The 15,536-nt window shown below is 37.8% G+C and overlaps 2 protein-coding genes across 2 annotated transcripts; one reads left to right on the top strand and one right to left on the bottom strand.

Annotated features, from left to right (window-relative positions):
- The first annotated feature begins 12,470 nt into the window (after positions 1-12,470).
- On the top strand, positions 12,471-12,968 carry LOC108966986. The gene is made up of 2 exons (XM_018930172.1): positions 12,471-12,561; positions 12,625-12,968. Exons 1-2 carry the CDS (start codon positions 12,550-12,552, stop codon positions 12,895-12,897), a joined length of 285 nt encoding a protein of 94 aa, XP_018785717.1. The 5' UTR covers positions 12,471-12,549; the 3' UTR covers positions 12,898-12,968.
- Positions 12,969-14,082: 1,114 nt separating this feature from the next.
- On the bottom strand, positions 14,083-14,471 carry LOC108966992. The gene is made up of 2 exons (XM_018930177.1): positions 14,413-14,471; positions 14,083-14,357 (listed from the first exon to the last, which is right to left on the bottom strand). Exons 1-2 carry the CDS (start codon positions 14,422-14,424, stop codon positions 14,139-14,141), a joined length of 231 nt encoding a protein of 76 aa, XP_018785722.1. The 5' UTR covers positions 14,425-14,471; the 3' UTR covers positions 14,083-14,138.
- Positions 14,472-15,536: the final 1,065 nt, after the last annotated feature.

Genomic DNA, 15,536 nt, shown 5'->3' with positions numbered 1-15,536 from the left:
TGAGCGGCAACGGAAGCAAATTTGCCACTAATGAGCGACAAAAAGAGTCCTTATCTGAACCTAGACTAAAAAACCGCCAACTTGGTAGTGCATTGAAAATATACAAAAGCAAACCTGCATACACTTAAAACAAGTTTGATCACAGCGATTATTTTGTTTACGTTTTTGCACATCTGCACGAGCCTGACCTACGGTGCAGCCGGATCAGAGCTTTGGGTATAAAAGCGCCGCGGCTCCATGATATTGAAAATGCATTTCTTAATGCCATTGGTGAGTGCGCTTAAAAGGCAAGGTGCTTTGCAGCGCTGAAGTCAATTTGAAATGCTTATAATACTTTAATTAAATTAATTATATTTTACAGCTGCTACTGTTTTTTGGCCTGCTATGCACCATTGAGCTGATCCTTGCTGTGCCTATCGTTATAGAAAACCGGGGTCCGTACTACCCACCAGACTTTGGCACAGCGTATTATCAGGCGACGCCACCACCTCCGCCGCTTTACCCGACCAATCCATACTCGTATGGTTACTCCTATGGCTACAGCTTCGGCTCGTTCAGTATTGCACCGTTTATATATTGAACACATTTCTTTAAATAATATGCATTAAAGCGAGCTTTCGATTGTTTTATTTATTTGGTTATAGATACAATCGTTTAGTGCTTTTTGAGAGTGAGAGGTAAGCTAAACATGATGTGGCAAAAAGTCATTTATTCAATTTTGGGTAGTGCCTTCCTCTATTCGCACTCTAGGAAAGCCGAACCTAAACAAAAACCGAAGGTGGGGTATATCGATAAACATATGTATAATAGAACAGGTGTTCTAGTGTCAATTTTAATTTATTTTCGATATTAAATAGGTTTAGCAAATATTCAGCGGGTTTTCTTATTGCTTAGATTGATGGTACATGGTAAAGAAATGAAACAACTATCAGCTAAATGCCACAAGGAAAGTAACGCAATATCGATGTAAAGCATGGCCTGTGGTTCTCATGTATAATAAGAACGATTGAAATCCTATGCAATCAAAATGGATGTTGGTAGGATAAGTTCTTTGTCTTTGAAAAAAAGTTTATTTTGAAATAAGTCTTATCTATGTATGGAGCTTCACCTTAAGTTTTTATGGGCCCCGAAAGTACGGCACAGGGTAGATCAATAGAGTCTGCACTTCACTCGCTAACCCTTAACATAGAAACAGCACTGGAGCATAAGGAATATGCTTTGGATGTCTTTCTTGACATAACTTGAGCATTCATCAATGTCACCAATAAAGTAATCGTCAACAGTCTGTTAGCAGCTCAGTTAGAGCATGTCATTATAGCATCGAAAAATGCTCTACTGAGGTGCAAGAAGATTAATGCGGAATGGAACGAAGCCAGATTGCTCAGATTAGCGCAAACGGAAACTCCTCAGAAGGGTGTATTGTCACCATTCTATGGGAGCTAATGAGCTTTTGCAAAAATTTTAAAGGAAAGCACCCAATCGCATAGCCTATGCAGACAACATAGCTATACTAGTGACGGGAAAATCTCTACACACAAGCAGTAATGTGTTGGAGAATGCATTGGATCGACTCTCTAGTGTGGTGGACCATTCTGAACAAAATTTCATATAGGAAACCGATAGATTCTGTGGAAAGCTCTTCGGCAGAATCATCTACAAGATTGGCTGCATTAGCTGATTTCTCTGCAAGGACCTTCTGTCTCAATAAGCAGAGGCATAATGGACAAATTAGACCACATACCTAAAAGAAGGTGGAAGGCGTAGAAGCCAGCGGCACACCAGCGGAACTTTGAACATCTACACAGATGGATCCAAAATGGCTGTTGGAGTAGGAATCAGAATAAATTGCTCAGAGCTGAATAAGAGGCGACCGTTCAAGCTTCCGCGGCTACCGGGTCCCAGGTCACAAGGGAGTTCCTGTTGGCCTCTAGACGTGCTTATGTCCGTGTCTAGCACTATCTAAAACTCTTCTTAAGTATCTAGAAGTTTCGGTGTTCATGGGTCTAAATGAAAGTAAAGCAAAAGTTTTGACCACCTGTCTAACGAATACTTTACCGCAAACGAAACTGAACTTCCTTTTCGCATTACTAAGAATTTCATGATAACCGCCGGCCATTATAACTTAAACTAACCTTCCTAATGCTTTCCCGGGGGGTTTCAAAAGTATGTCTCCATGGAGGTGGCAATCTCTACATTGTACTAAAATTTCTGCTTGGCGAGGGACCTTGAAATTTGGAGACAAAAGGAAGTACAGTACTGGTCTAAAAGTGATGAATACCTTGGTTTTGACAACAGTTCGTAGTCTAATTCGATCTATTGTTAAAGTTGTATGGCTCAAAAATGACTTTTTTCCACCGTTTTTTTCTGCATTCGACGCTTGTTTTACACTTTTCCGTGTTGTTTAGAAAATCTGGCCGGATCACCAAATGAAGTTACGCTTTTTGGCCGCAGTGAACAAAAGTTGCATCCAATGCGCTGACATTTTTTTTATTCACAATATTTAATGCTGGATATGACCCATTCAGCTATTTGAGAAACCAACCGTCTAGCCATCTCATGCATCTTCAATTAACGGTCTCTTAATACGAGGTCTGGGATGTTAGCAGTTTTCCTATTAGTGTCTAAAGACCATACACAATTAAATGCGCCATCACTGGTTCACGCTGACATCTGGTCCTGCTACACCTACATGCTGTAAGTAATTTCTTTATAAGCCAAATTAGATTTCGCAACTACGTAGGTGTGTGAGTAAACTTGATGGCAACGCTGGCGCGCTGACGTTGTTAAAACCAATAAAATTGTCCATGTGACTGTGGTCACGTTTTTGGAACGAGTGCAATACTTGAGGTTGAAGTGTGTGTGTGCGCCTTGCTTTGCCACTACATCAGGAATCATAAACTATCCACGCCTGCACGCCAAAGCAAAAGTCAGCCAAATGAATAGTCAGCCACAACAAAAAGGAATGAAAGCGAAATGCTAGAAATTACGAGCAGTCAGCTGTAATGATGATGCGTTGAGTTTGCAGTTATTATTGTGTGTATTTTCTTCCGTTTAATTACAACAATGCGGTCACATTGCAACCGCAAGTGCAAATGCCAACAATCATTCCCTCCGCTGAGTGGCGTAGCTATCAACGCTATGCTTTTTACGGTGTTACTAAGCGCTTATCACGCACACACAAACATATATTTTTCCACACGATACGTACACGAACGGACCGTCGTGTCACTACCTATAGTTTTCATTTGTCGCATTGCAACAAACGTTAATGGTTGATTTGGTCAAGTGAATGGCGTGCCAGAGACCTGAGTGTATGGACATACCTACATCCACAATATGTTTGTCCGTCTGTGTCTTGTGAGATGCTTGGATTTCGTTATTAATCTTTTCACCTGACTAAACCAAACTCTGCGCAAGGCGAGAGTATAACTTGGATAGACGCGTCCAGTAATAATATTTCTGTCGTTTGACAAAGCTTCTCTTGAGTAAATTCTATGTTTAGATAAATACAATTCTTGGCGTCATGTTAGATACTATATATTGCATTTGTGCTGTGTGCAACAGATAGTTTTTATGATAGCATACAGATCCATTACTTAAATTGCCGAGGGTGTGATTCTAACTGAGTCCACAACAGGGCGTCAGTCACGTTTTCATTCCTTTATTTGATTTAATACCAACAGAAGTGAATTTCTTCTGCTCTCTGTGTTTCAAATTCAATAGGTTTTCTCTTTTTCCATAACTGAAATCGAAACAAAATTTAATAACATTCGTAGGTTGCCTTTTATATTTCGGTATTTTTTAACTTTAGTGTTGCAATTCGGAAACTCACAACTTTATAGTAAAGTTTGATAGCTTTGTTATTATAGGTACTCGTTATGTTTTGACATATGAGCACCATCTTGTTGTTTACACTAACTCCAAATATTCATTTCCGCAAAAAATTGAATTATTTTCTGCAACCTCCGACGTGGACCTCAGCAACAATGCATTGATAACCTTAATACAATTTTGGACTAGGAAGCTCCATCACAGAGCAGTGTTTATAAGTCGTATAGTAAATTCAGTCGTGTTCTTCGATCACTACCAGACGAATTTCTTGAAGGTCGCCCAAAATCAGTTGTTGTTAAAATCGTAAGATCGTCATTTGACCTATCGTGAAATTTCGGCAACTTTCAATATTCCATAACCATTTGACTTTAAAAATATTTGTTTACGTTGCGTCGCACACAAATGTCAACCGCTTAAAAAGACTCTCGTTTCGATTGGTCGAGAGAAATGTTAGAAACTACGGAGCAGGGCGGTGATGAATCGTGGATTTATTCATATCAGCTCGAAAGTAAATAGTTCGACTGCTGTTAAGGTACTTTATTATTAGTCGAATCAAGCAAAATTTGTTTGCGTACGAATCACTTCCAAGCAAATTATTGCTTAGTTTTTTGGGAAACCCTGGACATGTTGCAACCATACCATTAGAATACACAGAACAGTAAATTCTAAACGTTATACAACCATCTGTTTGCCAGTGTTCTTTCAGGAAATCAGTAAAACCAAGCGCCGAAGACGGATCCTTCTTCACCACGACAACTCTAATTCTCACACATCGAGTGAAATAAATGCATTTTGAGCACTAAAATCATTTTGATGAGTCATCCTCCTTATATGGTAGTCAGACTTGGTACGGCATGACCCGTACGTAAAAAATAAACTAAGAAGTCAACGTTTTTCGACACCGGGAGAGACGGTTGATGCGCTGATAATGCATGATTTGGAGATATCTCAATCAGTGTAGCAAAAGTGCTCCGTCTGAATAGACCACATCCATCATGCATTGAAGAAAATCTAGCAGCCGTAGCTGAGAGTATACATGAAGGCCGTAGAGAGTCGATTTGGCGTCGTTCGCAGCAACTCAGACTTACGTATTGAACGACTGGCGCATTTAACGTCAATATCTTAAATAGAAAGCGTACGAAATAGAGATTGTGCAATAAAAGTTTCAAAAATCCTTCGAGTAGGCGATGAGCGATGAGGCGCATTTATGACTCAAATGGTAAGTAGCAATCAAAATTGCCTCATTTGATGTGAAGAGCAACCATTTCTTCTGTAAAGAACATCGATTTGATGTGGTTTGTGAGCCGGTGGAATTTTCTGCCCATATTTTTCCAAAAATGATGCCGGCGAGAACGTAACTGTCAATGGCGATCGTTAACGCGCCATGATAACCGACTATTTGCTGATTGGTATTGAAGCTCCTAACCTCGGTAACATTTTTTTTTTCAATAAGCCGGCGTTACTCCCACATATCGCATCAATCAATGGATTTACTTAGAAAACACTTTTGTGGGCAGGTATTTTCACGTCTTGATGCCGGCTGGCAACCAAGATCATGTGGTACCACACCGTTAGACCTTTTCCGTTGGGGCTATGTAAGGTCTAAAGTTTAAGCGGAGAATTCCGTCTTGATTCAGGTCTTTGGTGAAAACATGACACGTGTCATTCGCCAGTTACCAGTCGAAATGCTCGAACGAGTCATCAAAAATTGGACTATTCAAATGGACCATCTAAGACGTAGCCGCGGCCAATATTTGAAAGAAATAATCTTGAAGAAATAAATGCCAAAGAATGTTATTTCGAATGATAATAAACATTCTTCATTAAATTTGAAGTTTAATCGTTTTTTCTTTAAAAAAGTAGGTAACCTTTAAAAGGATCACTTTTATTAGTCCAGCATGTTATCGATATGATTTTCATTAAATATTTGCTATCAACATTCATATATAGTATATATGTATATCCACTCTTTATATACATATAATAATTGGTGTGGTTTAATGACTCTGGCAGCGCTTCCCTGCTGAATTTGGTAGCCACACGAACATGCAAACGCTGCCAGATGCATTAGAGTAACTCAATGGTATTTGTACAACTTCTTGATGTTGTTCTTGTCTAGCCATGTACATGTGTACTACATGTATCTCTGTATGTATGTACAAGTTTGAAATTTTCCAGATATCTTGCTGTTTTTGAGTTCATCAGCTCCTTAAGACTACACAGCATTGGTTGGGGTCAAGCGGATCTCTTCAGTGTTTGGCTTACCTATTATGCGCTCTTTATGGTTAAGTGTCTGCCTTTCTGCTTTTGTTTACGTGTGACTAGAATGCGCTATTGTGTGGGGCTTCGACAAATATTGTGTTTCAATTTAAAGCTTTGTTCTATGTATTCGTTCGATTGCTCCGCGCACTCAGCATTCCATTGAAGGATGTACTTGCTGGCAGTGGCGATGGTGTACATATGTCGCGACAACGGCGTGTTTGAACTCGATTCGCGTTTAATGCATCTATTGTTATGGCATTCCATCAGAGATACAGGAGTTACATGTGATGTTTACGGGCGCTTCAGTTCATCGCCCAGTTGATATATAATCGTGCGTTTCTATGTACGTGTACATTGATAAGCGTTCATAGCACGAATGTCCGGTAGATTTTGGTGTTGCAACAATAATTTTGGACGCAAATGTTAGCAAAAGGCTAACGCTATGTGCACTTGGCAGGGGTTTATTCACCTGACCGTTTAAGACTCGAATTCGTTGACTTGCAGTCTAATGAACTGATAATGCATTGCTTTGTAAACAAGTTAAACATAAGTGTTATGAAAATCAGCGGAAAATTAAAAATAAATAAATATTGCAGAAATTAATGAAGATGCGCTCAATTTTGGAGAATGTGAGGTATTTTAGCAATTCAGCAGAGGTAAGCGCAGTATATTAGGGTCTTTCAATTTTAATTTTTTTATTTACCTGTGGACACGTGGAAATTTTGTTGTGCATATTGAAAAGTTATAGGAAATTAAATTTCGGAAAAAAAAAAAAAAAAAAGGTTTGTGCGATCTTGACTAAGATTGAGTTGTTTCGGAGATATAATAGATTTAATAAAAACAAGTAAGGAATGGCTAAGTTCGGATGTCACCGAAGATCTTATACTTTCGCATGATACAGTGATAATCGAGATTTCATTATCCGTCATTTACATATTTTTTTATTTTGCTGTAAAATTAATTACATTAGATCAATTTGCGTACTTGAACGCCAAATTGAATTTCCATTTATTTTAATTGTATTGAAAAGTTATAGTCCGATCACGAAAATTTTTCCACAAGGGATACACCAGCTTAAATACCGTATTTGAGTAAATTTTTATTCCGCTGTCATCAGGGTGTTAAGAAAATATTATATACTGAATTTCATTGAAATCGGTCGAGTAGTTCCTGAGATATGGTTTTTGATCAATAAGTGGGCGACGCCACGCCCATTTGCAATTTTTAAAAGAAGCCTGATGCAGCTTCTTCCTGCCATTTCTTCCGTAAAATTTAGTGTTTTTGACGTTTTTCGTTAGTCGGTTAACACACTGTTAGTGATTTTCAACATAACCTTTGTATGGGAGGTAGGCGTGGTTATTGTCCGACTTCTTCCATTTTTGAACTGTATATGGAAATGGCCAAAAGAAACGACTCTATACAGTTTGGTTGACATAGCTATAGTAGTTTTCGAGATATCTATAAAAAAGTTAGTAGGGGTCGGGGCCACGCCCACTTTTCCAAAAAAATTACGTCCAAATATGCCCCTCCCCAGTGCGATCCTTTGTGCCAAATTTCATTTTAATATCTTTATTTATGGCTTAGTTATGACACTTTATAGGTTTTCGGTTTTCGCTATTTTGTGGGTGTGGCAGTGGGCCGATTTTGCCCATCTTCGAACTTAATCTTCTTATGGAGCCAAGAAATACGTGTACCAAGTTTCATCATGATATCTCAATTTTTACTCAAGTTACAGCTTGCTAGGACGGACGGACGGACTTCCGAATCCGGACTTCCACTCTACTCGTCACCCTGATTACTTTTTTATATATAACCCTATATCTGACTCTTTTAGTTTTAGGACTTACAAACAACCGTTATGTGAACAAAACTATAATACTCCTCTTAGCAACTTTATTGCGAGAGTATAAAAAGTAAAGATTTTATGGAAATTTTTGACAGAATTTGACATAATAACTTTATTTCACTTTCTTATTTCAACCTTCCACCATTACTATAAAAAAAATCAACGAACGATGTCATTTATCTCAGCTCATATGGTCATACCTATCGCGCCCTCTGGTTGGAGAGTAGCGAAGCTCCGAGAATGCTGATAATCCAAAAAAAAAAAAAAAAAATTAAATAAAATATATATATATATATATACAGCATAGTCTAAATCTACTCTAAATTAAAGCTCTCAGTAGACGCATATATTTGTCTATTTAATAAACAAATTACAATGTGTGAATCACAACATAGTATGATATACCGTTATGTTGACATTTTATTTATCTCCGTATTACTGAATCATATTACCAAAAAATAACTGTTTATTCAGCGCCAGGAAGTAATTATCCATTTACAAACAAACAGACAAAATGTCAATGCTTCGCGGAACTGTTTTGTGGATTGTGTCATCAGTGGATTAGCTTATCCAATGTTTATGGCTCGGCACTCATTCTTATCTCACAAAGTTATTCACTTGAAATAATTATGAATGAAATCTCAAAGAGCAAATTTGAATTTGTTTAAGACATAAAAAAAGCGGTTACTTTGGCGTCGGCCAAGGGGCGGCGGTTGACTTAGGCGATAACATTCCGACTTTTATTCATATATCTGGCAAAACTTTTATTTAATGCGTTTTCTGCACCTTCCCCCACTGACTCCTGTCTTAAAGTGTACTACCCAAAATTTATAGGGTACTAGGTGTAAATCAAATATTATTCGCAACTTCTCCTTACATTTGGACTTCGATATTATCGTTATTGTTGAGACTTGGTTGAATTCCAGTTACTTTGAAAGTGAATATTTTAACTCAATTGTCTCCCGTAAGGACAGAGATCATGACAAAACTGGCTGTTTAAGAGGGGCCGGTGTTCTCCTAGCAGTTCGTCGCAAATATCGTCCTTGTTTAATTATGCTTGATAATGATGATTCTATGTATTTGTATCAATGGCGCTCTGTTCACTGTAGTCTCATACAACCCTCCTAATAGTCCTCTAGAGTTGTATAAGTCGCACGCAAATAATATTTCCTCGCTGGTATTAAATAAGGTGAAAGAGAATAATATTTGTGTTTTGGGTGACTTTAATTTAAGCAATATCGTCTTTTCGAATTGTTCCTATAGTGCTGCTCTCATTCCCTCCAATCTTTCGTCTTCTCAGGAGTTATTTTTCATTGATAGCGTGCTTATCGGTTTCTTGACTTAGTCCTTCTCAGTGATAATTTAAAATTTAGGTTTCTTGACGGATTATCTTCAATTGCTCCAGCCACCATTCATCATTCTCCGCTAGCGTTTGAGGTGAATACTCATCTTTTTGCTCCTGTTAAACCTACTGATGGGCTTGGGTCTAATTTTGCATTTTGTGATATTGAACGACTCAATAATCTGCTCTGTGAGATTAAATTGGATGATTTACTTTCGGGACTAGATACAGCTAATAGTTTCGCGATTTTTAAGAAATCTATTCAGGAATTTTGTCATTATAATATCGCGCTCAAGCATATATAACCCTATAAGTTGCCTTGGTACACTAAGGACCTCAAGGGTTTAAAAACTCTTAGAAATAAATACTACAGAAAATTCTCTTCAAGTAAATCTCATGTTTCCTTTGTTCAATACCAGCACTACACAAAACTATTTAATGAATTGGATAAGTTTCTCTATAAAAGGTTAATTAATAGTACGGAGTCTACAATTAAGTCGAACCATAAGTTCTTTTGGAACGTTCTAAACTTTCTACTATTTTGAAAGTTTTTGAGTGTTCTGTTAAAAATAAATTATTTTTTTGCAGTAAAATCAATAATTGATGTCAATCAACATGGGTTTGTCTCTGGGCGCTCCACTGTATCAAACTTAGCGTTTTTTAGCGATTATTGTAGGTCTGCATTCTCCGCTGGATTTCAAGTAGATTGTGTCCACACAGATTTCTCTAAAGCCTTTGATAAAGTTTCACCCAATATTCTAATTAAAAAATTATCATCTTCAGGGTTTCACTCTGTTTTCTTGCATTGGATTAAATCATAGCTGCGTTGTCAGTGTCGATGGAGTGTCATGTAATACATTCATTGCGTCTTCAGGAGTACCACAAGGAAGCGTCTTGGGTTCACTTCTCTTTGTGCTGTTTATCAATGACATTTCCTGTTGCTTTTCTTTCGCTAACTTTCTGTTATATGCAGATGACTTAAAATTTTTTGCAGTAATGAAAAAACCTCAAGATGTATTCAAACTTCAATGTGATATTGATACCTTTTATGATTGGTGTCGTAAATCGAAGCTTTTTCTGAATCCAGATAAATGCTCTCAGATCTCTTATGGCAGGGGACGTAACATCTTATCGACAAGTTACAATATTTCTAATTGCGTCCTAAAATGCGCTACTGATATCAAAGATCTTGGGGCAATCTTTGATAACAGATTTTCTTTCAGTAATCACATCAACTATATCACTTCTAAATTATTCTCTGTGCTCGGCTTTGTCCATCGAAATGCTTCAAATTTTTCCGACCCCTACACGTTGGAATTACTGTATACATGTTCGGTTCGATCCATTTTGGAGTATGCAGTGTTCATCTGGAGACCATATTTTATATCGTCAATTAATAGGCTCGAGCGTGTTCAAAAGATTTTTCTTAAATTTGCTCTCCGCTCCGCTTAAAGTTCGTTGACCCAATACCATCGTACACATCTCGGTTATTGCTTTTACATCTTAAACTACTGGAAAATCGACGGTTCGTTCACTGCCTTTCATTTGTTTTCAATGCTATTAATGGAGGTTATTTATTAGGGAAAATTAAGTTCAACACGCCTTAACGTTGTCAGAGATCTATTTCTCCATTTTATTATAAAAAGGAAAGTACTAACTCTGCTGAATATGCTCCTCTCAAGCGTGCGTTAGTTTAACTCGATTTCCGAGAAAGTTCTTCTTGATTTTTCTCACTCTAGGGTATCCTTCATTAATACCCTCATTGCAATATTCATCCTAATTCTCCATTAGTCTGTAAGAATTATTGTTCATAGACTTAACTAAATAAATAAATAAATAAATAAATAAATAAATCTTAGCCTTAAAGAAAAAGAATAGGAAAATGATATATTCGGGTGCAACCAAACAATGGATATTGACGCAGTACGAAATAAAAATCTAAATATATTGATTTGTCTGAAAAACTTTTATAAATTAGGTTGGCAATGAATTCAATATTATTTACTATACAAAAGTTCCATTAGATTGCGCTTATTTTTGGTATCAAAATAATTAATAACTTAAGATCCTCACACTAGTTTAACACGATATCGTCAGAAATAAGTTCACTTTATATTAATATGACAAAATAATGAAATTAGGTAGGGAACACTTCTCCAACCTGCTGAATAGAGAAGTGAAACCATAACACCAGAAGATATTGAACCTGATCCCCAATCGATGACGATAGAGCAGATGATCCATTGCCCGACCATGAAGAAGCTCGAATGGAAATTATCCGTCTGAAGAACAACAAAGCGACGGAGGCCGTATTCAAATACCGCGGTGAAGAACTGTTAGGAACATATATCAGCTTATTTTTAGCATATGATAGGACGAAAGCATGCTCGAGCTTGGAATTTAAGTGCGCACTGTCAAATCCACAAAAAGGAGACACCACAATCTGCGTGAACTACCATGGGATAAGCCTCCTCCTATAAATTACCTTTCAATTTGATCACAGTAGTATTGTAAAATCTAAAGGTCCGCAAGTTACAGAATATCTGTGGGTGATAGAAAAGTTCTGTTTACAGATTTGACCTCAGGATATCAACCTGCGTCAGAAATACCTAAGAATTTTCATGCCACAAATTATGTGTCTAACAGTCTATCTGAAATAGCCTCGTCGACTACAGTCGACATACTGATATTAAAAAATACCTATAGTCTAAGTCCATTTCAGACCAAAAGAGGAATAAAGGCGATTCTTAAATTTATTTACTAACTACTCTTTTTAAAGGGATTATCTTCAAATAGGTACAATAAAGAGTACTTAATTGTATATTCATTGTTATACTACTTGCTTACCAAAGAGCAGCATCAAGAACGCAAATCGAATCTGCGTTTAAATTAACTTCAGTTTTGTGATACCAACATTCCAAAGTGGCAAACAAGCTAGTACCAAGTCTATTTATGACCAACAGACGAAAAGTGAGCGCACTTCTTTTCCATTTACATATTAACTTGTATGGTGGATAATTACGGGTGTTGCAAGAATGCACCGATGCTCCTACATGCAACGTGACAGCAAACCAACCTCTGGTAAATGCAGTGACCTTAGTCGATTGTCCTTGGCATTGCAGTCTGATTGCTGCTGTTGCATGTCTTGCTGACTAACAGACTTATATAAAAGTGCCAATGCAGTGCCGATGGACACATCAGTGCGCCTGTGGCAGCTAGATAAAGAAGTGTTTCGAGGAAGCGAATAAATTGTGATTACAAAAGTACTATGCAGAAAGTGGTAAACTATAATGAAATTACAGAATAAGAAGCCGGAGTATTTTACTATTTGTTTTCTTTTTAGTTGCTCTTCGCCTGTCTGTTAGGAACTGTAGCATGGGCTACGGAGGTGTACTATGCGCCCGTCGGCAGCTCTGCGGCAGCTTATTATGCCCCACTGCCGCTCGCAGTGCCGGCAGCACGCACCGCTGCAATTGTGCCATTGGCTTATTCTCGCATTCAAGCTGCTGTGCCGGTGCCGACAGTGGAGACTTATAACAGCGTGCACACACCTGACTCGTTTCAGCAACAATATCGTTCGGACTACAAACCGGTCACCTATGAGTTCATACATTGAGTGCGGGAAAGAGTTTCGCATGAAATTTAAAAATTATTTCTAATAAAGTCAGCTGAGATTCATATAAAGTTTGTGTAGTTTTCATGTTATTATTATTTTTTATTTTGTGTTCAAAGAAAGCTTTAGCTATAGCCTAAACCGATACATTGTTGAAATGGCTTCGTTCCAAAAATCTTAGATTTCATATATATAAGAGAATATGGGTTATGAAGGGTGATTTTTCGACAGATCGCCCGTGATTTGTGCCAGCTGTCATATTATTTCTGTTCAGTATTATTTGGCCTGAACAACGTTTACAAATCGTTCAACTTTATTACGACGATTTACGTTCTTTAAAGAATGTGTTTCGCGCTCTTAGCTCAAGTTAAGGTCAAAATAATCGGCTTACTGAGCGTATTATTCGCAACACCATCACCTATCTTAAGACCACGCAATCATTATTGGATAATATTCGACCGAAAACAGCACGTCCAGCATGCAGTGAAGTAGATATAGCAGCCGTAGTTGAGAGTATACAAGAGGACCGTGGAGTGTCGTTTGGGCGCTGTTCGCAGAAACTCGGACGACTTGGCGCATTTTACGTCGAGATCTTAAATTAAAAGCGTACAAAATACATTTTGTGCAAGAACTGTGCAATGAACCTTTCATGGGCTCTTGAAATTTTCCAAGATGTTCCGACATTTTCGAGACAATTTTTGTTCAGCGATGAGGTCTATTTCAGTGGGTAAGTTATCATATTTGGGATGAAGAGTAACCTGAAAAAATTCAAGAGCTGCCATTTCATCCAGAAAAAACAACAGTTTGGTGTGGCCAAATATCTGCTTAAGATGTTTTAAATTTGTCACTTATCTGCTTATTTTTTGAGGCCTCTGGTCAAAGAGAGTTACATGTGCGTTCAATGACCAAGTTACTCAGTCGATTTCAAATACCAGCGACTATATGGATACAGCTTAAAAGTGTTAGTTCCATTTTCTATAACAACATATTTAAGTTATTCTAGTTGCTTGTTCGATACGTCAAGTTTTTAAGAGTTTCGAATTTTTCAGATTTGTTATTGTCAGGAAAACTAAAAATGTTGTCATATTATGGTATAATGACAAGATATGCCCGACTGTTTCATATAAGACATAAATAAGAAATCTTTTTATTTTTCAACGCAGCACTTTATTAATCAGAAACTGTAATTCTTCTCATATATTATATTGCTTGCGGCTGCGGGCCTTTCTGTTCCCACTCTGTATTCAGTGCAAGCCACGATTAAGTACAGTGCCATGAAGCAAAGGTGTTACAATTTGTTGGGTGGTGATCAATGGCTCGACAATATGTACCGAAGCAGGCAGTGCAGACAGTGCCGGCAGTGCGGCCAAGCGTGGCTCCTCCTGGTAAGTGGTTAGGAGTGGTGCCGAGTGCAGAAATCCAGGACGGGCGAAAGCCATTGCGAAGAAGGAAAACAATACGAGCTGAAATAAAGCTGGCTAAAAGGTTTGCTCATATAACTGTTTATCTTCTGCTTACCAACTTAAACATTGTGATTATTTGTTTGCAAGTTGAGAACTGTAAGTATAAAGATGCACACTCGTTGAGTTAATGATGTTCGGTTAGTTGCCAGCCGGTGTTTTATACTAATTTCAAATGTTTGAGCCTCCGGCCTATGTGTTTGCTGCACTTTTGGGTCTTCCATGTTTATTGTTAGTGCCAATTGAATAATTTGTAATTCTATAACAGTACGTGGGTGTTTGAAGTTCAGCCGCTGACAGTTTTTGGTCAAAAGTTGCAACACCATTAAAAAATATCATATTTTACTTCACTTGCGCATGAGCATGTTTGCCGCACTGTGCGTAGACATAGTTCTCAAGTTACGTTAATAGAATGTCTTGTAAGACTTTATATTATTTCGAAATGCTGCGTCGCTTTGTTTTTGGGTTTGCGTGAAGTTTAACGGTATTCATTTTTGTAATATGGAGCGAATTTGAAGTATAATAGATATATGTAGATATCACAAAATGTGTATATGGCTTTGCGGCACTTCTCCAGTTGCTTCTTCTTCTGTATTGGCAAAGATAACCGCGTAATAGCCGACTTTGCAACTGCGCCCCCAGTCGTTGTGCCTTTTCGATGTTTAGGGAGATTCCAAGTGTAGCCTTCTCTACCTGTTCGCTCCAACGGAATGGAGGTCTTCCTCTTCCTTTGCTTCCTCGGCAGCCATTCAGGCGACATGACTTAGCCACTGTCTCTTAATGTGCTGAAGTAATTATTGTTAAAATCGTCGTATATCTCATTCAGCTCATCGTTCCAAAGACTGTGGAATTCGTCGTTGACAATGCGCAATGAACCATAAATCTTCCTCAGAACCTTTCTCTCAAAAATTCATTAAGCATTAATTCTTGTTATGCCACAAACATTAAATTTTACCTCCGAGAGCTCATACCCTCTATGAAGGCTATGTGAAAATTGGAAAATAAGCGTGAAACCCCCCACTTTATGGTGAAATCACATATCTAGGGACCCGACCAACCGATTAATTTCTATGTTACAGTGTGAAAATAGGCAAAATCGGACTACAACCACGCCTACGTCTCATATAACACAATTTAAAATTCCATTTGATTCTTTCAATATTCAGTACACAAATTAAGAAG

Source organism: Bactrocera latifrons, unplaced genomic scaffold, assembly GCF_001853355.1.
Source record: "Bactrocera latifrons isolate USDA-ARS-PBARC rearing strain unplaced genomic scaffold, ASM185335v1 scaffold_172, whole genome shotgun sequence".
NCBI lineage: Eukaryota > Metazoa > Arthropoda > Insecta > Diptera > Tephritidae > Bactrocera > Bactrocera latifrons.
This window is presented reverse-complemented; position numbering and strand designations above follow the sequence as displayed.